At 50.6% G+C, this 23,117-nt stretch overlaps 2 protein-coding genes and 2 non-coding genes across 4 annotated transcripts; 3 read left to right on the top strand and 1 right to left on the bottom strand.

The window, feature by feature from the left end:
* Positions 1-1,362: 1,362 nt before the first annotated feature.
* On the top strand, positions 1,363-7,401 carry Rps3 (ribosomal protein S3). The gene is made up of 7 exons (XM_004656270.3): positions 1,363-1,440; positions 2,338-2,468; positions 2,820-2,913; positions 3,965-4,059; positions 6,235-6,422; positions 6,756-6,952; positions 7,325-7,401. The coding sequence occupies exons 1-6, from the start codon at positions 1,411-1,413 to the stop codon at positions 6,947-6,949; spliced, it is 732 nt and encodes a 243-aa protein (XP_004656327.1). The 5' UTR covers positions 1,363-1,410; the 3' UTR covers positions 6,950-6,952; positions 7,325-7,401.
* On the top strand, positions 2,076-2,226 carry LOC123459766. The gene has a single exon (XR_006636504.1). It is a non-coding gene; the product is annotated as a small nucleolar RNA SNORD15 (small nucleolar RNA).
* Positions 6,513-6,657, top strand: LOC123459764. The gene has a single exon (XR_006636502.1). It is a non-coding gene; the product is annotated as a small nucleolar RNA SNORD15 (small nucleolar RNA).
* Positions 7,402-12,944: 5,543 nt separating the features above from the next.
* Klhl35 (kelch like family member 35) lies at positions 12,945-21,205 on the bottom strand. The gene is made up of 6 exons (XM_045146253.1): positions 20,279-21,205; positions 19,295-19,479; positions 17,809-17,927; positions 16,986-17,174; positions 14,595-14,783; positions 12,945-13,199 (listed from the first exon to the last, which is right to left on the bottom strand). Exons 1-6 carry the CDS (start codon positions 21,181-21,183, stop codon positions 13,011-13,013), a joined length of 1,776 nt encoding a protein of 591 aa, XP_045002188.1. The 5' UTR covers positions 21,184-21,205; the 3' UTR covers positions 12,945-13,010.
* Positions 21,206-23,117: the final 1,912 nt, after the last annotated feature.

The raw sequence follows: 23,117 nt of genomic DNA, 5'->3' as shown, positions 1-23,117 counted from the left end.
AAAGGACTAGAGAGATGGCTCAGCAATTGAGGCACTTGCCTGCAAGGGCTAATGACCCAGGTTCAATACTCTAGTACCCATGTAAAGCCAGATTCACAAAGTGGCTTATGCAGCCTGGGATTGAATCTCCAGTTCCCACATAATGCACAAAGGGGCACATGAATCTGGAGTTATGCCCATACTTTCTCTTGCTCTTTTTCTCTGTCTCTCTCTCTCTCTGTGTCTGCCTTTTTCTCGGTATCAAACAAATCATTTTTTTTTTCGAGGTAGGGTCTTGTAGCCCAGGCTGACCTGGAATTCATTATGTAGTCTCAGGGTGGCCTCGAATTCACTGTGCTCCTACCTCTGCCTCCTGAGTATTGGGATTAAAGGCATGTGCCACCGTGCCTGGTAATATATTTTTTTAAGTATGTCTTTTACATTATGTTGAGGGGATTTTTGTTTTGTTTTGTTTTTCGAGGTAGGGTCTCACTCTAGCCCAGACTGACCTGGAATTCACTCTGTAGTCCCAAACTGGCTTCTAATTCTCAGTGATCCTCCTACCTCTGCCTCTCCAGTGTTGGAATTAAAGGTGTGTGCCACCACACCTGGCTAACCTTGAACTTCTGATCCTCCCTTCTGATTAAAGACATGCATCAACATTGTGGCCTCAAACTGGATTTTTACATTTGAAGTCTTATGCATATTTTATTTATTTTTTTAGTGCTTTTCCACTCTACCAGTCTCATTTCAGGGATCCAGGGCTAGAGTGAGACCCTACCTCGAAAATCTAAATGAAACAAACAAACAAACAAAAACAAAAACAAGCAAAAACCCACCATAGGCTAGAGGGATGGATCAGCGGTTAAAGGTGCTTGCTTGCAACGTCTGATGGTACAGGTTCAATTCCCCACCATCCATGTAAAGCGGGTTGCACCAAAGTGGCACATGCATATGCCATTCATTTGCAGTGGCAAGAAACTCCGGTGAGACCATACACACACACACATTTACAAATTAATAAAATGCATTTAAAAAAAAAAAAAAACAAGCACAGAATAGTCCCTGGGACAAAATACATTAGTTACTATCATTATTGTTTGAACAGAAGAAATGGACACAAATTGGAGATAAAGGCACCTAAGTGTATTTCAAGCTTCTTGCATCCACCTCCCGAGGTCTGGGATTACAGGTGTGAGCCACCAAGTCCAGCTAAATTACTTACTTTCAGATTTATACTCCAGGCTACCTTCACATTCCGGTTCTGTCTGCTGCTCGCTTTCCCTTTAAGCCTTTTAGCAGGAAACTACATTTCCCATGAGCGCTTGCACGCGTCGACGTAGCGCAGTTCTTTGACGCCACTCCGCACCCTTTAAACTCACTTCCGCCCACAAGCTACTTCCTTTCTTTTCGGCGGCGCGCGGCTGCAAGATGGCGGTGCAGATTTCCAAGAAGAGGAAAGTGAGTTTTGCGACCTGACCTGGGGAATTGCGGCGACGTGCGGGCCCAGGGTTTCTTGAAGTGTCCCTCGGAGGCCCGCGGCTCCTCGTCCTGCCCGGGGGAGCTGCTCAGGGCCGCGGATGGCAGTGGATTGGGTGCTGGGCCCGCTCCTCCGGGCGAGCGCAGTGTGGCTGGGATTCGTAGGGAAGGGCAGTAAGTCCTTCGGTTCTGGAGCGAGATGAGCATTGGGCTTCCCACCTGTACCGGCAAAGGCGCTTGTGTGCAGTCCTTGCTCGGCAAAATTGGCAAGCCGGTGGTATTTTGAAAAGCGTGAGGTAGAAGACCTCAATCAATGGCTTTGAGAAGTTGTGGGAGCCGTCCGTGTGCAGCGGTCTCACCCCAGAGGCCTCGGTTGAAAACGTGAGACACATTAGCTTTGTTACTGGGAGCGTCTACGTGGGCGCTAAAGTTAAACCTTGAGTTGGTTGGGATTTTTGCCAGCTCAGTGCACGGGTACATTAGGTATCATTTTTTTTGGGGGGGGATTCTTGGGAAAGTCCACACCCTTATTTTGACAAGTTATAAGCAGTGTCCCTGCCGTGCCGAGTGAGTTGTTTGTTTTTTGTCTTACGTTGGTAAATGCAAGTTTTTAAACCCTTCGATGAAGAAGTGATGACGAGCCTGACTTGGGGGTGTTATCTTTGTCCGAGTGTCCTCACTCTGTGCTGCGTTCTGTGGCACATTTTTAAAGGACCGTGGTCAAAGAAAACTTCCTAGAGATGACCAAGAGGCATTTGTCTGAGAAGGATGGCCGAATTCCTGTTGGAATAGTGATCACTTGGTGGAATTAGTGTTAAGTGTTAATCAGGGGAGAGCTGGGCCTGTGTCCTAACGTGGAACTTGCTGTTTCGCTTAAAGTTTGTTGCTGATGGCATCTTCAAAGCGGAGCTGAACGAGTTTCTCACACGAGAGCTGGCTGAAGATGGCTACTCTGGAGTGGAGGTCCGAGTTACACCCACCAGGACGGAGATCATTATCCTAGCCACCAGGTAAGAACTCGTTGGAGAGGGCTTATGCACACGAGGTGGCTGTTACTACATTCTTGACCTCACAGTGACTTGTTAACTGTACAAGACCTGTATTGGGCCCATGGACATGCCGTCATGGCTGGTGGAAAGGAGTTCGGTGGAAGAGGGAAGGAGGGAGGGACAGGATCGAGGACACTGATAAAATAACACACAACTAAAAATTGTCAAGTAAAGTCTTTGGATGTGCTCATATCTGCACTTATTGCATATACATACTAAGGTAGTTCATGGTGTATAAACTTAACGGGACATGGGGAAGACTTTACGACTTTACCTTAGCGCTTGTCATATAAAATTTACACCTTGTGGCAGGACACAGAATGTTCTTGGGGAGAAGGGCCGTCGCATCCGGGAGTTGACGGCAGTGGTCCAGAAGAGGTTTGGCTTTCCCGAGGGCAGTGTAGAGGTGAGTTGCCCCGACTTACTGTACAGGTTGTGGACTTGGAAGTGGCCTTTTGGGGGGGGGAGGGCTTTTCAAGGTAAGGTCTCTAGCACAGGCTGACCTGGAATTCACTATGTAGTCTCAGGGTGGCTTCGAACTCATGGCAATCCTCCTACCTCTAGAGTGCAGGGATTAAAGGCGTGCGCTACCATGCCTGGGTGAAGTAGTTTCTTTAGATGATACTTGTAAAGACTTGTGTTGTGGCATGACATAGGTATTACAGGTGGATTTGATGTTTTTAGTTATTTCGAATTAGGATTTCACTCTGTCCCAGGTTGACCTGGAAAACCCTGTAGCCTCAGGCTCCTACCTCAACCTAGTGAGTGCTGGGATTAAAGGCAAACACCACTACCATGTCCCTTAGTTGAGGTTCTCTTAATGAGGGGGTTCCCTCCCCCCACCAGGTAGGGTCTCATTCTAGCTCAGGCTGACCTGGAATTCACTATGTAGTCTCAGGGTGGCCTCATGGTGATCCTCCTACCTCTGCCTCCCAAGTGGTGGGATTAAAGGTGTGTGCTACCACGCCCGGCTTGAGGTTTTTTTTATGACTTAGAGAAACTATTAGATTAAGAGAAGGAAGTACAGAGTGCTCCTACCATGTGGAAGGTAGGGAGTAAAGGCTTCTTGAATGGATGGCATACACACAAAATGAAGGCAAGCCAGAGCAAGACCCTGTCTCAAAAACACAAGGAATAAACTGCTTAGTTTTATAGGGGCACAATTTCTAGTGGCTAAATCCCATTACATTTTATTTGGATATGTAAATGAAACTTGGGATAAATTGGATACTCCCTTGTCCTTCGTATAGCTATGGGGGAGCCAGGGAGGGGCATTGAGGGGTGGGTCATTCCGTCTGTGTCACTGTACCTACCATGTGTGGGAAGTGGAAACACTTCAGTACTTTGAGGAGGACATAAAGGGCTGCAGAAAAGGATGCTTGTGTGATGGATGTTTGTTGGCTTTAAATTTAAAAAGAAAAAAAAAAGTTACAGAATGTGTCTTGCTTCCTTTAAAGCTTTATGCAGAAAAGGTGGCCACAAGAGGTCTATGTGCTATTGCCCAGGCAGAGTCTCTGCGTTACAAACTCCTAGGAGGGCTTGCTGTGCGAAGGTAAGTGTCCTGAGACTTGATGTTCCTGTCCTGTGGGGCTCAGAATGTTTGCTGTCTTGTTGACAAATGAACATATTGACAGCATCTGTTTATAGTGATACTGCTAATCCATGTATGTCCCCACTGAACTGGTAGGCTAAAGTAATCAGTAAAGGGCCAGGCATGGTGGTGGCTCGATGCTTGTTATTTTAATACTTAGGGCACTCAAACAGGAGTACTAGGCCACAATGACTAGAGTGAGATCTGCCTCTAATGCACCCCTGCACCAAAAAAGGGGCTGCTAGTGAAAACCGGCCATAAAGCATAGTCAGTACTGTCGTGCAGGAAAGGTTCTAGGAACGTAAAACTGCAGGAGGGGGTCCAACTCTTGTGGTCTCCTAGGTGAAGCTTTGTAAAGGCAAGGTATTGCTTACCAGTAGGGGAGAACTGAAATTCAGAATGTGTGGAGTCATTCAGATCCATTGATGTGTTTATCCTTATGGGGATTGTAAAGATAGTCACAGTTCTGTGGGAAGAAGGAGCTTCAAATATAGACATTGAAATCTCTGTAAATTAGCCAGACATGGTTCTCAATGTCTATAATCCCAGCACTCAGGTAGACTGGAAATTCAAACCCCTTTCAGATGAGCCCTGTCAAAATCTGGATAATCCTGTGAAAGGGACAGGAGGTGGAGTTGGGTCAGCCCTTGAGCTGGGCCTATTGGCAAGATAGACTGAAGTAGAACTTAATGCAGACCCCTGAGGGAAGAGAGATCTTACTTGCGGAAGGAATGACATGTTGGCCTGGTGGAGGTGGTAGTGTAGGCAGGCAGGACATTGAAAAGACTGCTCACAAACATCAGTTTTCAGGAGTGATTCCTGCTCCCATCAGTGCCTAGGAGCAAGTAAGAAATTGACACTGGGGCTGGGGAGATTCCTCAGGGGGTGGAGTATTTGCTGCGAAGGGAATGGGTGCTCCAGGGCATCTTTCTCCTGCAAACAAAGTCTAGGAGCATTCTGCACTAAGCTCATCTGGCTTTACGTGGGTGCTGGGGAATTGAACTTGGGCTATCAGGCTTTGCAAGCAAGTGCTTTAACTGCTAAGCTGTCCAGCCCCTGATAGTTTTTTTCCAGGTAGGGTCACACTGTAGCCCAGGCTAGCCTTTGACACAGTGATCCTCCTACCTCAGCTGCAAGGAGGGGAGAGGGAATTGTGAGTGTATGGGCACTCCACTGCAAATGAGCTCCGGGTGCCTTTATGTGGATATGGGGGAACGTAACCCAGGCCACCAGGTTTGGTAAACAAGTACCTTTAATTACTGAGCCATCTTTTCAGCCCCTGAGTTTTCCCTCTTTATTTTTGAGGTAGGGTCTTGCTCTAACCCATGCTGACCTGGAATTCACTATGTAGTCTCAGGCTAGTCTTGAACTCAAAAGTGATCCTGCCGATCCTGCCTCAGCCTCCTGAGTGGTGGGATCAAAGGCGTGCGCCACCACACCTGGCTTGGTCATGCATACCTTTTTATACCTGTAACCCCAGCCCTAGGGGGTAGACAGAAGAGCTGGGGCCCACTCATCAGCCAGTCTGACCAAAACCCAGGCAGCTCAGGGTCAGTGAGCCTGGTTCAGGGCACCTGTCTGCACATGTACTCACGCACACTACACAAACACCACACACACACACTGCTGCAGGGTGGCAGAGGTAGGGGGATTGCTGAGAGTTCGAGGCCACCCTGAGACTGCATAGTGAATTCCAGGTCAGCCTGAGCCAGAGTGAGATCCTACCTTGGAAAAAAAAGTGACCAGCCAATTACATGGGTTCTGGCAGTTGAACCCTGGTCCTCTGTGTGTGTTGTCTGGCAAGTGCTCGTAACTCAGTCATTGCCCCTAGCTTTTGAGACAGGACCTCAAGTTGAGGCTTGATCTTGTACTCATTTCCGCCTCTATTGCAGTCACACTACTACTGCTAGTTCAATACGGAGCTGGGGCTTGTATTTTTATTTGAGAGAGAGCAGGAAGAATGGGCACACCAGGGCTTCCAGCCACTGCAGATGAGTTCCAGATGTGTACGCCCCCTTGTGCATCTGGTTGATGTGGGTCCCGCCCGCCTTAAATGCTAAGCCCTCTCTTCAGCCCTGACCAAGTCTTGTAAGTTCTGTCTTTGGTGGTGACACAGGTGGATCTCTTATTCCAAAGGGCCTGCTATGGTGTGCTGCGGTTCATCATGGAGAGCGGGGCCAAGGGCTGTGAGGTGGTCGTGTCTGGGAAACTCCGAGGACAGAGGGCAAAGTCCATGAAGTTTGTGGATGGCCTGATGATCCACAGCGGAGACCCTGTTAACTACTACGTTGACACCGCTGTGCGCCACGTGCTGCTCAGGCAAGGTAAGCCGCTGGTCCCGTGCTTGTTAGGCAAGCACTGTACCACGGAGCTAAACTTGGCAGAGGGCACTGGCACCTCAGTGTTTGTCTGCCCTTCTGTGATGACACGATGACGAGTCAGAAAGGTCACGCCCTGCTCTTGGTCCTTGTCAGTGCCATGTTCTGTGGTGCTGGCATGGGTTCCATCAGCAAAAGTGTCCTATTCTTTGATTGATCTAGAGGCATTTGTCTGAGAAGGGACCGGATCCAGTGGTGCTGCTTTCCTGGTAAGCTGCTCATGCTCTTCTGGTGTGATGGAGCTCCATGAAACCCAGCCACGTCCATTCTCTCCTCTAGGCGTGTTGGGCATCAAAGTGAAGATCATGCTGCCCTGGGATCCAAGTGGCAAGATTGGCCCCAAGAAGCCCCTGCCTGACCACGTGAGCATCGTGGAACCCAAAGATGAGATACTGCCCACCACCCCCATCTCAGAACAGAAGGGTGGGAAGCCAGAGCCACCTGCCATGCCTCAGCCAGTCCCAACAGCGTAGCAGGTAAGCTTGTAGGGGCTTCCTTGGGTCACCAGACGTGCTGTTCATTACGATGTGCCACACTGCTGATGTGTACTTGAGTAGAATTGGGTTGCTTGCTTTATCTGGAAGAATCTAAGTTGGAACCTGAGGTCTATTTAACCCTCAGCTAGTAGGATGGGTTCTTGCCTTTGCTCTCTTAAAGGCTCCTACTTAGGTAATTACTGTTTTCCTTGCTTTCGTCGCTAGCCGGTAGCTAGTCTGCCTGTGTGAGCAGTACCAAACTGTTGTGCTAGGTTGGGTTTATTGAGTGGAGGAGTAGGCACACAGCTGTTTAGTAATGAAGGGAGCTGGTGTTGGGAGTGCTTTTTCTTACTGTTTTTTATCTGATTTCAGGGTCGTGTTGGCAGCTGTATCTGGAGGCCCAGTGTTGCTCTGTAAAGACATTTAATAAATAAAATCTTGCACAAAGACCTAAGGCCTGACTGGATCGTCTGTCCAAGAATCTGACTGAATTATGTTGGCCTATGGAGTGTTGCTCATCCTTATTGAGGCCAGAGTGTCCAGGCAGAGCTAACCACAGGCAGTACCTTGATGAATTATCCTGCAGTTCAGGGTTATAAGGTCAAGAGTGATTGGGGTTTAGTTTGGTTTTGGATGGATCCCAGGTCCTTGCATGAGAGAGAATGGGTGTTTCAGGGCCTCCTGCCATTGCAAACGAACTCCAGATGCCTGCACCAGTTTGTGTGTCTGGCTTTACATGCTGGAGAATCAAACTTGGGTCACTAGGTGCTAAACCATCTCAGCATTTTTTTTTTTTTTAGGTAGGGTCTCATGCTATCCCAGTCTGGCATTGAACTTTTAGTGATCACTTTGCCTCGGTTCTGGGTTTAAAGGCGTGTGTTACCATATCTGGCTTTGCTTGCTTTTTCCTTTTATTTATTTATTTTGAGAGAGAGAAGCTGATAGAGAAAATGGGTGTACCAGGGTCTTCAGCCTCTGCAAACAAATTCCAGACACATGAGCCACCTGCATCTGGCTTTTGTGAGTGCTGGGGAATGGAAGCCGAGTCCTTTCTTTGGCTTCGCAGGCGTCTTAATCGCTAAGCCATCTCTCCACCCCTGGCTTTGTTGTCTCAGTTTTTGCAAGGAGAGAGAATAAGTGCACCAGAGCCCTCAGTCACTGGGAACTCCAGATGCATGACACACCCTGTGCATCTTGCCCTGCATGGGTACTTGGAAATCAAACCCAGGTCATTAGGCATTGCAAGCAAGTACCTTAACTGTTGAGACCATCTCCACAGCCCCAATAACTATTTTCCATCATACCCTTCTGGGGCAATACCTTCCAGGAATGAACCCTTAGTTGGTGAAAGTTTTTTGGAATGAAAAAAAAAGTCAAATAAAACTAATGTTTCTAGAAAGAGTGATGACAAACCTGGTATTGGGCCACCTTCATTTGTAAAGTGAATGGCTCTGTGTACATACCATGGGAATAAAGATTTATCCATGGGGCAAGACTGGGCAGTACAGTTTTGCTGAAAATTACTTCCTTTTTCCAGGGGATCAATCAAACCCAGGTCCTTGGGCATGCTAGGCAAATAGATAGGCTCTACTACCACAGAGCCACATTTTCATCCTAAATGTTAGATTGTTTTTAAACACCTTATTCCTGGATTCGGAACTTCTGTAGCTGAGACAGAATCACTTGTAGTTAAACTAGTTAAAATTCAAGCATTCAGAGGACAGTGCTAGAAATGCAGCCAGTCATCTGAGAACTCAGCTAGTTGCAGGTCTCTGTAGGTCTTTTTTGTTTTTCCAGGAAGGGTCTAAAGGTGCTGTACCCTAGGCTGACCTGGAATTCCCTACAGTCTTCAGGTAGCTTTGAACTGAGATCCCCCTACCTTTTCCTCCTGACTGCTGGGATTAAAGGTAGGCGCTACCTTGCCCGGTTTAGGTGATCTGTTAAATGCCTTCTGTAGGGCTGGAGAGATGGCTTAGCACTAAGGGGCTTGCCTGTGAAGGACCTATGTTGGACTCCCCAGAGCTCATGTAAGCCAGACACAAGTGGAAAAGACAGCACATGCTTCTGGAGTTAGTGGCTGGTGGCTCTGGCGCACCTTGCATTTAAATAAAAAGGCCAGTCTGTTGGTTTTGCCTCAAATAAATGCCTTCTCTAAAGGGTTTTCTGTTAGATTTGCTACATTGAATCTGCAACTGTAGTGCTCATTTCCCAGTAGATGGTGCTGTAAGCATTGCTGTAGAGTAGTTTGGAGAGAATTATTTGTCCGACACAAAAGGATATATGGCATGAAACTCCTCAAGTAGGCCAGGTGTTTTAACAATGCTATGCAAAGTCAGATTGTCCTTGGGACCCATTGGTGATGAAATGTTTTAATGGACTACTCAAAAAGAAATTACTGCCAGTCACTTGGGAGTTAGGGTTAGCAGATGGGGGCTTGGCACTGATTTAGATGGTCAGCTAAACAGCTTGCTCATAAGGCAAGAGCAGCATCTGGAGGTGAGAATTACAGGGAAAGGGACCAACACAGAAAGAACCAGCACTGTAAAGAAGCAGGAATGACAAGGGTTTTTTTTTGGGGGGGGGGCAGCTGGGCTTGCACATTCCCATTGTCACAGTGGCGATGGAGCATGCCCAAAGTGAGCGCCTTCTCAAGCAATGCTTACTGGCTGCCGTGTTTATGCGGAACATACACAAGTGCTGATTTGAGGCCTCAAATACATCTGAGAGGCTCTAGCTTCAACTTGGGTTTTGTAAACATCGCCAACACTAAGATCGTCTCAAATCTGAGAAGCAGGTTTTGTTTCTATTTCCACATTGCTGTAATAGGTTCAGCCCTGACTCTGATCCAACAAATGGTGTCAAAACCCAATGGGTTTGGGGTCCCTGGGTCCCAACCCTCTCCTTCAACCATTTCTATACTCCAGTCCACAGGACTGGGTGAGGCTGGCTGCTTGTCTGTGGACTTTTTTTTTTCCTAAGCAAAGAGAATGGCATACTAGGGCCTCCAGCCACTGCAAATGAACTCCAGATAAATATGTCACTGGGCATCTGGCTTTGTGTGGGAACTAGGGTATCGAACCTAGGTTGTTAGGCTTTGCAGGCCAAGTGTCTTGATCACTGAGCCATCTCTTAAGCCCCAGCAATTTTCTCTTTACAATTAAATGTTTTTTTTTTCATTTTCATATTTATAAAGGTAGTTGTGCTGACCAGTCTGGATGTAAAAGTGGGGTGAGGAGATGGTCCAGCCTGGCATGGGCATTCATTTGCATTTTACACATATAGATTTCTGGGGTTAGGGATGCACCTCAGTTACAGAAGCTTGCCGGACATGTACATGTCCTGCGGCGTTTTATCTCCCTCCAGCCATCTTTCCACACAGCTGCTTTCAACACCCCTGCTTAGAGCCAAGAAATTCTAGCGGCTAGTAAATTTCTAGCTCTTAGGCGCCATGAAGAGAAAAGGACAAGGCCCAGCGGGGGAGTGAGATTTCCAGAACCCGCATAAAGCCAGATGCAAAAGCCTGTGTCTAATCTGCCCCTACCGAAGATGGAAGACTGTGACAGGAGACTCCCCAGGAAGCTGGCATATGTGGTGGCAAATGAGACTGCATCGAGGTTGAAGGCCAAGACCAGACACTGAGTTTGCACAGCTACTTGGCATGCTATGGGCACACAGCATACAGGGGGATGGTGCGGTGGTAAAGTGCTTGCTCTTAGCACAAGGACATGAGTTTGGTACCCAGCACCCACATTAAAAAAAAAAAAACACTGAGCATGGAGCTAGAGAGAGGGCTCAGTGGTTAGCGCACTTGCCCACAAAGCCTAATTACCTGGGTTTGATTCCTCAGTACCCACATCAAGCCAGATGCATAAAGTAGTGCATGCATCTGGAGTTTGTCTACAGTGGCTGGAGGCCCTGGTACACCCATTCCGTCTCCTCTCTCTGCTTGCAAATAAATATTTTATTTGAGAAAGAGGCAGACAGTGAGAGCAAGAATGAGAGAGAGGATGGGGGTGCCTGGGCCTCCAGCCACTACAAACAAACTCCAGACACATGCGCCACCTTATGCATCTGGCTTACGTGGGTCCTGGGGAATCAAACCAAGGTCCTCTGGCTTTGCAGGCAAATGCCTTTGCAGCACATGCCTTTAATCCCAAGCACTCTGGAGGCAGAGTCAGGAGGATCACCGAGTTTGAGGCCACCCTGAGACTACATAGTGAGTTCCAGGTCAGCCTCGGCTAGTGAGACTCTACCTCAAAAAACAATGCGGAACATGGCTGTACACGTCTGCACACCTGATCTGAGGAGGGCATGGAGAATTGCTGGGGTTTGAGGGTCAGTCTGAAAATTTGTCTCAAGGAAATAGTGTACAAGAGAGCACACCTGGCATTTTTCTGGCCCCTGCCTGTGTATGCAGATACAATACTGCCAAACCTTACAGCAAAACAGGACAGCTTTGTCCCAGTATTATATGATGAAATCTTGCTGAATGAATAGAAACTGGATGAAAATACATTCACTTACCAACTCTCTTGGGCTTGAGAAAAGGAATCTGGTGGTTCCATGTAAACTCACATGTTGTGAACTCTAGGTAACCAGCCCATGGCAATTTGCCTACCTCAGATCTAGGAAATGTGATTTCTTGTATTCTATGACGGCCTTCCTCTGGAGGCTGAAGACACAGGGGAAGCTGATACTCGGTGCCTTGGTATGTATGAGATTACAGGGGTACCATGTGGAGGCCTGGCCATATGCTGGATGACAGAAGAGGAGCGGTAGATAAAGAAGGGTTGCAAGGGACAACTCGGGTAGGCTCTCAGGTGTGCCCAGACCCAGGGCTTATACCCAGAAGAGTACTGAGAACCTGAGTGGGCCACAAGAGGTCACTGCTGGCACAGGAAGTGTTCAGCCACAGGAGATGCCCATGTCCTGGAAGGGCTTGACTCTCACAGTGGCGGGGTGCCTTTGCTTTGTCCTGAGTGTGCTGTGGGGTGGGAACAGGCAGGCTCGGCCTCTCCCCTCCCCCTGCTGCCATTATCAGTCGCGTCCAGATGGTCATGGGCTCCTTAAGCTGTGGTAATCGGTGGGTTGGAGCTCAGCTGGGACCTAGGTCTTTGTGCCTGGCTGTGAAGGGCAGCCCCAGCTGGAGAGACCCAGCAGAAACAGCCCTGGGGCTTTGAAGATGGGGAGGGCTGCAGGCCGGCCCTGTGCTAGAGAGATTCAGAGCAGATGAGACTCCTTCAAAAGGCTGAGTGCAAATGAGGGGCCTGCAGATGGGCCTGGCGAGCACCTCTGTGCCACAGACCTGGACGGCTCAGCGTTGGCCTCAGAATCTCTGGTGTGTTTTGTTTCTGTTGCTGTAAGTTCACTGCTTTCTCACCCAGCAGTCACTGTTCCTGGAGCCTCAGGCCACATGGAGCATTTATAGTGTCATTCGAGGCTGATGCCTCACATTGATGTTGGAGAATTTTGGAGGGTACAGGGGTCATACAGGCACACAGGCTTTGGTGCCTTCCACTCTGATTAAAACAGATTGTTTTTTTTTTTTTAAAAAAAAATCCACACTAATGAGAGTAAATGAGGTAATGGGGTCTGAATGGGCTAAATGTTAGTGGGTCCTCCAAAATTCCTGTTGGTCCCCAATATTGAGTGTGATGGGAGCTGCCTTAGCCCCATCTGCTAGGTGAGGGTAAAGCAAGGAAATGCCACTTATGAAGCTGGGCCTCACCTGACACTGGATCTGTTAATGCCTTGCTCCTGGGCTCTGCAGCCCCTGGGCTGGACAATGCATTCTGTTGTTTGTAAAAGTCAGTCTACAAGGGGCACAGCAGCCTGAGTGGCCTAATGTGGTATTGATGTGTTCTGTAAACAGTAAAAGCAGTGAGCAGATGTTGGGGGTAGCTTTCCAGGCAAAGCAGATTTGAGGTGGAACACAGACTCAACCTTTGAACAAGGTTTTATTTCTACCAGAAAAGGCAATAAATGTATGTGGAGGTGCTGGGAGGGAAGATGGATGAGTTGCCCAATTTCTTCCTGCCTCAAGATGCCCCAGTCCGAGTCACCTGCCCAGGCTCTGAATGATGGTGACGCAGCCATGGGAACTGGTGCAGCGTTGCATGGATGGCTGGGCCTCTACTTGCCCACTGCTGGGGTCAAAGGTGAAGACATTATCAGTGCTTTCCCCATGGTCATCTCGCCCTCCGAGGATATGAACCTTTCCGTCACACACCGTCACTCCACAGCTCTCCTGATGGACAAACAGAAATATGGTGGGATCCAACCAGGGGCTCCCTGGGTTCACATTTGGCCAGGCCAGATGTCTTACCCTGCACACTGGCCAGGCAGTCTGGATGGCAGGGAGGCAGAAGTCAGGTGGACCTAACCTTGACTAAATGAATGGCCTACACAAGTCAACTTCTCTGAGCCTTGGGTTTCCTCATCTGCACAGTGTGAAGAATAACAGCGCTTTCTAGTCAGTGTACGTGGGGTCTTGTTAAGCCAGGATGGGCTCCCCAAAATGGAGTCACCAAAGAGCAGGATGGCAACAGACACAAGGAAGTGGGTCATCCACACTCCTCCAGAAACTGTCCAGCCATTATCCCTTCCTTGTCTTAACATTGCCCCCAGGTCATGATTTCCTGCCCCTTATCTTGTAAGTCACCTGGCCACTGTTCTGCTGTCATACTCTGGCTATCTTAGACCTCCCCTAAAGAAACCCTTTTATTCAACTTTTCCCTTCCTCACCTTCCCCCAACTGAAGAACCCTAAAAGCCCAGTATCTGAGTCTCGGATTGGCTGTGCTCCGCTCGACAGTCAGTTCTGGCAGCTCGTGCTTTTCCCGAATGAAAGCTTTCATCTTTGCCTCAGCGCGTTCTCCGTGGGCTTGGTCACTCCCGAACCTTAGTGTCTGGCATCGTCGAAGGCTAGAACTACCAGGAACTACCAGTCCAAATACCAACTACCAGTCTACCCCTGCCTAGTTTTTTTTCCTTTAATTTGTTTTGTTTATTTTTATTGATTTATTTGACAGTGACAGACAGAGAGAGAAAGAGGCAGAGAGTGAGAGAGAGAGAATGGGTATGGCAGGGCTTCCAGCCACTGCAAATGAACTCCAGACACATACGCCCCTTGTGTATCTGGCTAATGTGGGTCCTGGGGAACCAAGCCTCGAACTGGGGTCCTTAGGCTTCACAGACAAGCACCTAACCACTAAGCCATCTCTCCAGCCCCCCTGCCTAGTTTTTTTGGAGTCTTGGAGAAGAGAAACAGAGGTAGGCGAGGCAAGGAACTGTGGGCGCTGGGGTATTCAGTACCTGGACCTTAGCAAGCCCTCTGCCCTCCTCACCAGCTGATGGGAGAAACTGTAGGTCATTTAGACCAAAGACCCCACTCAGGACTGTAACACATGGAGTTAGTTCTAGGCTCGGCCTTAATAAGGTCTAATTGTTAGCCTTGGGCCAACCTCTGTTAGGTCAGTCTCCTTTGAAATGCAAGGGTAATTATCCCTGGGAGGGGAAGTTATGTAAAAAGAGTCCCGGATTCACACTAGCCCCTCTAGACCTCTAAGCTCCGGAGCCTTAGAAGGGGTACTGCCCTCCCCAGTGTGCCAAAGCCAGAGCTCTATAGGGAAGACACCACTCACCACAGGGCTGGGGAGGACAGCTGCCTCCCCCCAGACATCCGTGCCAGGGTCGTAGGTGAAGATCTTGCTCATGAGACCTCCTACCACATAGATGATGTCCTCCAGGGTGACAGCCTCAAGGCAACGCTGTGAGAAGGGCGCTGGTGACCGCAGGCTCCACTGGTCCTCCTTGGGGTCAAAGCATTGCACCTGAGGGTCAGAAAAGTGGTGATGCAGCCTCACCCTGAACTACCCTGCTGCCCGCATTTCTGGGATCACTCAGTGAACCACCGGCATGTCCACCAGGCCTGAGCCAGCTCCGGGAGGCAAGAGAACCACTGTCATCGGCCCCTGATGTCCTTTGTCAAAAGCTACCTCATCTTCCTAGGTTCAGCTCTTGTGCCACCCCATCTTCAAAGCCTCCAACCCAGGATGGGAGAGAGTGGTGGCCTCAGGAGATCAACCATCAGAGCACTTGCTCCTGCCTGCCTGTCGCTGATGAAGATGCCTTCCCAACCGGGTGCACTGTCCTTGGGCCAGAGCTCTGGAGTCAGGACTGGAATCCAGCTAAGGTGTCTAACTCACTGCTACAACTGTCCCCAGGCTTCCCTGGTCACGAGATGTAATGACATCCTGACCTTTTCCTGGGATGATACCAGTATGCGCTCACCTTTGCCTCATTTCCTCAGTCGGGGCAGTGCAAAATGGATTTCCTGCCACGCTGCTGTGCCACCCAGCTCCATCCAGCAAGGTTTGCTGGAGGAATGAAGTCAGGGTATAAGGAGGGATGAAAGATCTAATTTGGGAAGGGTTTTGGTCCCAGGTCTATGAAGATTTTTTTTTTTTTTCTCAAGGTAGGGTCTCACTCTGGTCCAGGCTAACCTGAAATTAACTCTGTACTCTCAGGGTGGCCTTGAACTTACGGTGATCCTCCTACCTCTGCCTCCTGAGTGCTGGGATTAAAGGTGTGTGCCACCACGCCTGGCTTTTTTTTTTTTTTTTTTTTTTTTTGAGGTAGGGTCTCACTCTAGTCCAGGCTGACCTGAAACTCACTATGTAGTCTCAGGGTGACCTCAAACTCACGGCGATCCACCTACCTCTACCTCCCAAGTGCTGGGATTAAATGCGTGTGCCACCACGTCCGCAAGATTAATTTTTATTCCAAAAGCCTTAATGGCCAACAACAAACAGTTGGCATACTGCTGGGTATGCACCCAGTGAAATGTTAAGCACTCAGATGGCATGAGAGTCTAAGCACATAGAAAGTACATAACACTTCACTGGGCACAGTAGTGGCACACACCTTTAATCCCAGCACTTGGGACAGAGGCAGAAATAAGAGGATTGCTGTGCGTTCGAAGCCACCCTGAGACTACATGGTGAATTCCAGGTCATTCTGGGCTAGGTGGAGACCCTACCTTGATAAAAAAAAGTATGTATCCTTCAATGAAAACAGGAAGTAGTTGTGAAATTCTACAGTAAGAACATTAAAAAAAAAAGAGAGAGAAAAGAAAGTCAGTGGGGCCTGGAAAGCAATACACAGAGAATTTATAGCAGCTATTCCTAGATGGAGGGCTATGGGTAGATTATTCCTAAGTTTTTGGTAACAACACTTTTTCTTGAGACAGGATCTCATATAACTTAGGCTGGCCTCAACTCCTTATGTAGGGGAGGATGACCTCGAACTTCTGACCCTCCTTCCACCACTTCTTCCTGAGTGCTGGGATTACAGACCTATGCCACCACAGCCTTCATGCTGCGCTAAGCATCTAAGGCAGAGTTCCAGGCTGGCCCGGAACTCTCTGTAGCCCGGGCTGGCCTCACACTCACAGTGATCCTTTTACCTCTGCCTTCCCAGTGCTGCGATGAAAGGCGTGAACCACCACCTGGAAGCATTTTTTTGAGTGGAGGAACAAATATTTTAACTAATTCTATCCCTGCCCTAATTTAATTTTTTAAAAATGTATTTATTTATTTGCAAGCAGAGAAGAGAGAATGGGTGCACCAGGGCCTCCAGCCGCAGCAAATGAACTCCAGGTGTACGCCTCTTTGTGCATCTGCATCCACGTGGGTACTGGGCAATGGAACTAGGTTTTACAGGCAAACGCCTTAACCGCTGCACCATCTCTCCAATCCTAATTTAAAATTTATATATCTATATATATGTGCACCTCACATGAATAACACCGACTCAAAAGAGTCCCGCTGGTGGGCTGACACTGTGTGTGACCTTAGGGCCATCTCTGAACTCATTTCTTGGCCTGAAAGCTAGGGATGATTCCGGGGATGCTAACAGGATTGGGAAAATGGACCAGCTTACGCCAGCACCCAGATCTAGCTGGCACACAGTAGGTGCCGCCGTTTCTCCGAAGTCCCCAACGTCCCCTCACCACCCCCCAGGCCTGTGCCCACCTTGTCGGTATTGACACCGTCGTGCCCGGCGCCCCCGATCACGTAGAGCTGGCCGGCGCACGGCACCACGGCGGCAGAGCTCACCGCCTCTAACAGGGGCGCCGCGGAGGCCCAGGTGTTGGAGAAGGGGTCGTAGCGCTCCACGCTGCGCAGGCGCCGCAGGCCATCGAAGCCTCCCACCGCGAACAGCTACGGGGCAAGGACACCCAGACTCAAACACACGCGCGACTCAGACCCCCATGGCTTCAGTCTTTGAGTGGAAACGATCACCACCCTAGTCTCGGGGTCAAACCGACCAGGGGCCTCCCCAGAGCTATACGGAACCTCCCTCAACCTAGCTGGCTTCTAGGATGGGTGCTGAGGTTCCAACACAAGATGCCTGGTGCCACGCTGGTGCTGAGTTATAATTCCTGGCTTACTCTCCTAACCCATTCCAAGAAGCACTTTTGTTTCTGAATGCAGAATGTAACTTACAAAGGTAACTAACTGGTGGGATTTGGGGGCCTACGGCAAGAGTCAAGATTTCGGCTCTGGAGCCCACTTTCCCCATTAAGCTGTACTCAGGCAGTGATGGCTCCTGATGGGGGAGAGGGAGGGCTGAGAATGGCTAATGTAGCCCAGGCTGCCCCGGAACCCATGATCCTCCTATCGGCCTCCCAAGTGCCGGGATTCTAGGTGTGAGCCACACAGTCATGGCTGCTATTGTGAACATTCACATGATCATGTGGTCTTGGGCAAGTCTTTCCTTTCCGGGTGCCTCAGAGCCCTCCGGTCTCCGAAACATCTTTGTTGGGTTCCAGAGCAGTGGCCAGTGTGTGCCTACCTGCCCCTGAACAGTCGCCATCTTGTGTCTCCACCTCCCCTTGTGCATTGAGGCTACCTTGATCCAGGTGTGCAGATGGGAGCTAAACATCCACATGTCTCGGCTGTTGATGTGCCCTCCTAGGGAGAGAAAAGCAGCTGATGCCCCCAGGGAGCCAGAACAGACCCTCAGACCCAAAGGAAGGGTTACAGGCAGGCAGCAGGAAGGACTCCCCCCTGGGATGGTTCGTGTAAGACTCTGGCCCTATGGCCTAGACAGTGTGCTTTGAAGAGAGAAAGAGGTCTGAGCTAGTACTCTTGAGTGACAGGCCTGACAGGCCCAGGAAGAAGGGTGAGAGCTTCAGTGGGCATCCTGTGGTAGAGTGCTAACTCTATGCCCAGGGAAACACAGGCTCTGGTGTCCTCAAAATAAGCATTAAGAATGTGTTAAAAGGCTGGGCATGGTGGCGCACACCTTTAATCCCAGCACTTGGGAGGCAGGTAGGAGGATCATTGTGAGTTTGAGGCCACCCTGACACTACATAGTGAATTCCTGGTCAGCCTGAGCTAGAGTGAAACTCTATCTCAAAAAGCCAACCAACCAAAAAAAAAAAAAAAAAAAGAATGTGTTGGTGTGGGCTGAAGAGATGATTCAGTGGTTAAAGTTGCCTACAAAGATTCTCGACCGGTTCAAGTCCCCAGTACCCATCCATGTAAAGCCAGATGCACAAAGTGGCACATGCCTCTGCAGTTCATTTGCAGTGGCTAGAGGCCCTAGTGCACCCATTCTTTTGCTTCCTTCTATCTGCAAATCAGTAAATAAAAGCATATTTCAAAGTGTGTTATAAAGCCTATGTATTATATTCAAAAAAGAATGTGTTGGTTGCCAAGAGAAAGTAGGGCCACCTGCACAGGGATGGAAGGGGGGGGTATAGGGGGACCCAGCAACATTCCTGACTTCTGCTTCACTTTTATGATTTCATTTCCACTCTCATCCCTCCTTTAGGTGTTGGGGTTATTATACCCAGTTCCATGTAGAAACTTGGATAAGGCTGATACCAGGAATGACTTTCTGAAAGGTCATATGACCTTCAGTGAGGGCAAAGACCAAGGCCAAAGCTTAAGGTCTTTGGGGCCCCATCTCAGCTCAGTGCTGCTGCAGGTGTAGGAAGACACAAGTTTCCCCATGAGCCACTTGTTCTGCTAGACTACACACACTACTTCAGCTAAGAAATGTATGAGGTCAGGAGAAGCCTTGTCCCCATCTCCTGATTGGGAGGAAAAAAAAAAAAAAATGCCGGGCGTGGTGGCGCACACCTTTAATCCCAGCACTTGGGAGGCAGAGGTAGAAGGACTGCCCTAAGTCTGAGGACAGCCTGAGACCACATAGTGAACTCCAGGGCAGCCGGGGCAAGGAGAACCTACCTCGAAAAACCAAAATAAGTAAGTAAATGGGGCCTTCGTGGGAGGCCATGACAGGAAGCCTCCTGCACTGGTTCTGCCCTCACCAGAAACGTAGATATCATTGCGAAGAGCACAGGCAGCAAACTCCGAGCGCATGTATCCCGGCAGGCTGGGGAGTGGGATCCAGCGCTGGCTCTCCGGGTGGAAAGCATCCGCAAAAGGCAGCTTCAGGAGACCTTTCCGGTCACAGCCCCCAATGACAACGATCACTTCAGCTAGGTCCATGAATCTGGTATGGGAATAAATCCAACGGGCTGTTGATCTGCACCCAACTTTCCACCCTTTCTCACATTGTTTTTTTCTTTTTGGGTCTTCCTTCTTCCTCCCTTTTCCCTCTTTCTCCTTCTTTCCTTCTTTTTGAGGGAGGGTCTTACTGTAGCCCAGGAAAACCTGGAACTCACACTGTAGCGCAGGCTGGCTTCGAACTCCTATCTACCTAAGACTCGTGAGCTGGGATTAAAAGTGTGGGCCACCAACTGCAGCCGTGCCTAGCTTTGTCTGACAGGAGACGTCCATCCTCAACTGCTAAATCTGCTGCCTGGCTGCTGCTTTTCCTTTAGTTTTTCGAGGTAGGGTCTCACTCTAGCCCAGGCTGACCTGGAATTCACTATGTAGTCTCAGGCTGGCCTCGAATTTACAGCGATCTTCCTACCTCTGCCTCCCAAGGGCTGGGATTAAAACGCCCGGCTATGAACTGTTTAAAAGTAGTAAATGTTGGGGCTGGAGAGATGGCTCAGAGGTTAAGGCTACAAAGCCTAACGACCCGAGTTCGCTTCCCCAGTACGGATGTAAAAAGCCAGATGCACCAAGTGGCGCATGCATGTGCAGCTTGTTTGCAGTGGCTAGAGGCCCTGGCGTGCCCATTCTCTTTCTTCCTCTCTCTGCAAATGAACATGTTTTTATAGAGCAGGAACGTGGGCACCTAGTGTATGACGTGTTGAACTACGTTTCAAGGAGGGGGAAGGGGTTGCATGGTGAAGCGACAAGGCGAGGTGGAAGACCGCGAGCCGCGCAGGCGGCTGCTATACCTCCGCGGCCGGGCCCGCAGCGCACCGGCCTCTCGGCCCAGGATGAAGCAGGCCCGGGCCTCGAGAAGCAGCGGACGGCAGTCTCCGCAGGCCCGCAGCAGCTCGTCGGCCTCCACCTTCTCCAGGAAGTAGGCGGGCGCCAGCAGCGGCAGCCGCACGTGCTCGAGCAGCCGCCGCAGCTGCCCGCGGCGGGCCGGCGCGTCGTGCCGCACCCAGCGCATGGCGGCCTCGAACACGGCCTCCTCGCGCGCCACGCCGAGCGCCGGGTCGGCCAGCAGCGCCGCCACCTCGTCGGGCGCGAGCTCCAGGAAGTCGGCGTGGCGCGTCACCTCGACGAAGGCCTGGCGCAGCACGCGGCCGCAGCGCTCGGCCAGCGACGCGAGCGAGAAGGCGGCGGCCACGCGGCGCAGCGCCAGGCTGTTGGCGGCGCGCAGGCGCCCCTCGAGGAAGCGCGCGCATGCGCCGCGCAGCCCCGCCACGCCCAGGCGCTCGGCCCACGCCAGCACGGACGCCGCCTCGTCCTCGGAGCGCAGGCGCACGCCCGCGCCGTACACGTAATCCAGCACCACGGACAACGCCGCCGACGCCGACGCCGACGCCGACGCCGACGCCGATGCCGCCGCGCGCAGGGCTCCCGGCACCGCCACCGCCACCGGGATCACCTCGGCCGCCGGGCCGCGCTGGGCCGCGAACAGGCCGCGGAAGTAGACGCTGCCCGCGCTCAGCGCCGCGCGGTGGCACGGGAAATCGCGGCCGCCGGCGCGCAGCACCACGTCGGTGAGGGTTCCGCTCCGGCGGTACGCGTTGAGCGTCTGCAGGACCCGCTGCGCGTGGCACGACGACGCCGCGCAAGGAGCCTCGAAGCCCGGCTCCGACGTCTCGGCGGGCCCGGGGGCCTCCCGCATCCTGCCTGGGGGAAGGAGAGAACGACAGACGAGAGAGTCCGCGAATCCTCCGGGCACGGCCTCTGCCACTTCCAGCCGTGCACGCACGAACACAGCATGCACGTTGAGCTTCTGCTCCAATTCCACCCCACCCAGTCTCTGCCTTTACGTGTGCCACCCTCGCCCGGTACCTATTTCAGTCCGATTATTCTTTTCAGACTCGCTACGCTTGCTCCTGTCGGTCTCGGCAGGAAACAGATGTCAGGCTCTCGGAGTATTTCCAGGCGTATCTAAAGAAGGAACAGTTTCCAAAAGTCTAGACGTATTTAGGGATTCCAACAGGGACAGAGCTGTGCCAAGTGGCTACCAGCAACAGGGAGTATTCCCCGCCTCCAAAGTCTGAAGGGAGACAGGGAGGTTACTGAAACCTGGACAAAATATATGGGATGTGTGTGTGTGTGTGTGGGGGGGGCGTTGCTGGAGAGATGCTCCGTGGTTAAGGCACGCTTGCCTGCAAAGCTTAACGACCAGGGTTCGATTCTCTCCAGTGCCCATGTAAAGCCAGATGCGCAAAGGGGCGTATGCATCTGGGGTTCGTTTGCAGTGGCTGGTGTCCCTGGTGTGCCCAGTGTCCTCTCTCTGCTTGCAAATAAATAAAGAAAATGTTAAAAATATATATCTGGAGGGACAGTGGCGTGACTCTAGGAGTGTGCTTTGGCCAAGGGACTCAGACTACTTTAGAGACCTCAAGTGTGCATTTGTACACACTGTGTGCAGTCTCCCTTTCATGCCAAATATCTCCTTAGATCTCCTATACTTGACCCAAACCCTGATTTTCTATTTATCTGTCCCACCCTCTACAGCGCATAATATCCTAAGTGCTGAATATATGTTCATGGTCACGTGCATGTATTAATTACATGTTTATTGTAGACGTTGCTGTGTCAGGCAGATCATCACGGTGACCTCATAGAAAAAGACAAGGCAGTTGGAGGGGAGTCAGGGAAGGGGTTCCCGAGGAAGGACTTTCAAACTGAGGATGGGTAGCATGAGCAGAACACAAGGCTGGCCTCAGTTTCCATTGGAAAGAACCAGGCTCTTAGAGATCAGGTGGGTTTCTCATCCTCCCTCTAGCCACAAGTGGCCGATCGGGGCAAATCACTCCCCCCTCCAATTCCCCACAAATGTTTAGCCACAGAATTGCAATTAATGGGATGTGTGAAAGTGCTAGGTTCGGAGTACACCTCGATCAGTGAGTGGGTCCCCACACAAATGGGAGCATAGTGCTGTTTATACATTATTCCATTTGACCCTCACAACCCTGAGACTGGAAGTGCTTTTAGTCACACACCCTGTTTTTTTTTCCCCCCCGAAGTAGGGTTTCACTCTAGCCCAGGCTGCGCCTGGAATTCACTGTGTAATCTCAGAGTGGCCTTGAACTCACAGCAATCCTCCTACCTCTTGCCTCCTGAGTGCTGGGATTAAAGGCGTGCGCCATCACGCCCAGCACACTCTGCTTTTTAAAGCTGTCATGGGGAGACAACACATTGGGGGAGCTCACCTTACACTGGTTTGCTGGTAGGATCAGAGAAGTGGCATTTGTTAAAGCACTCCTTCGACTGCGGGGGTTTTCAGACTAGCTGGGATTTGGATTTAGGAGCACTCAAGCTTTCATACGTCCAGGGACAAGGAGCTGTCTCTTTGATATGGCAGTTACTCCAGAGCTCAGCTCTGTCTCTGTTCCTTGTCTCCCTCCTTTCTACCAACTTCAGCTTTCCTGCCACCTCCGGAGGGCAGATCCTGCCTGGTGTCAGCCTGGCTTTTGTTGCCCATGTAGGACCCCGGACGGTCAGCGTCACAAGACATGAGTTCCCGGTGGACAGCGCAGTTAACTACTGTTGTTCAAGTAGAGGGGGCCAGGTCGTGAACCTATCAGGCTCTGGGGTCCGCGTGCC

Source organism: Jaculus jaculus, chromosome 3 (genome assembly GCF_020740685.1).
Source record: "Jaculus jaculus isolate mJacJac1 chromosome 3, mJacJac1.mat.Y.cur, whole genome shotgun sequence".
Lineage (NCBI taxonomy): Eukaryota > Metazoa > Chordata > Mammalia > Rodentia > Dipodidae > Jaculus > Jaculus jaculus.
This window is presented reverse-complemented; position numbering and strand designations above follow the sequence as displayed.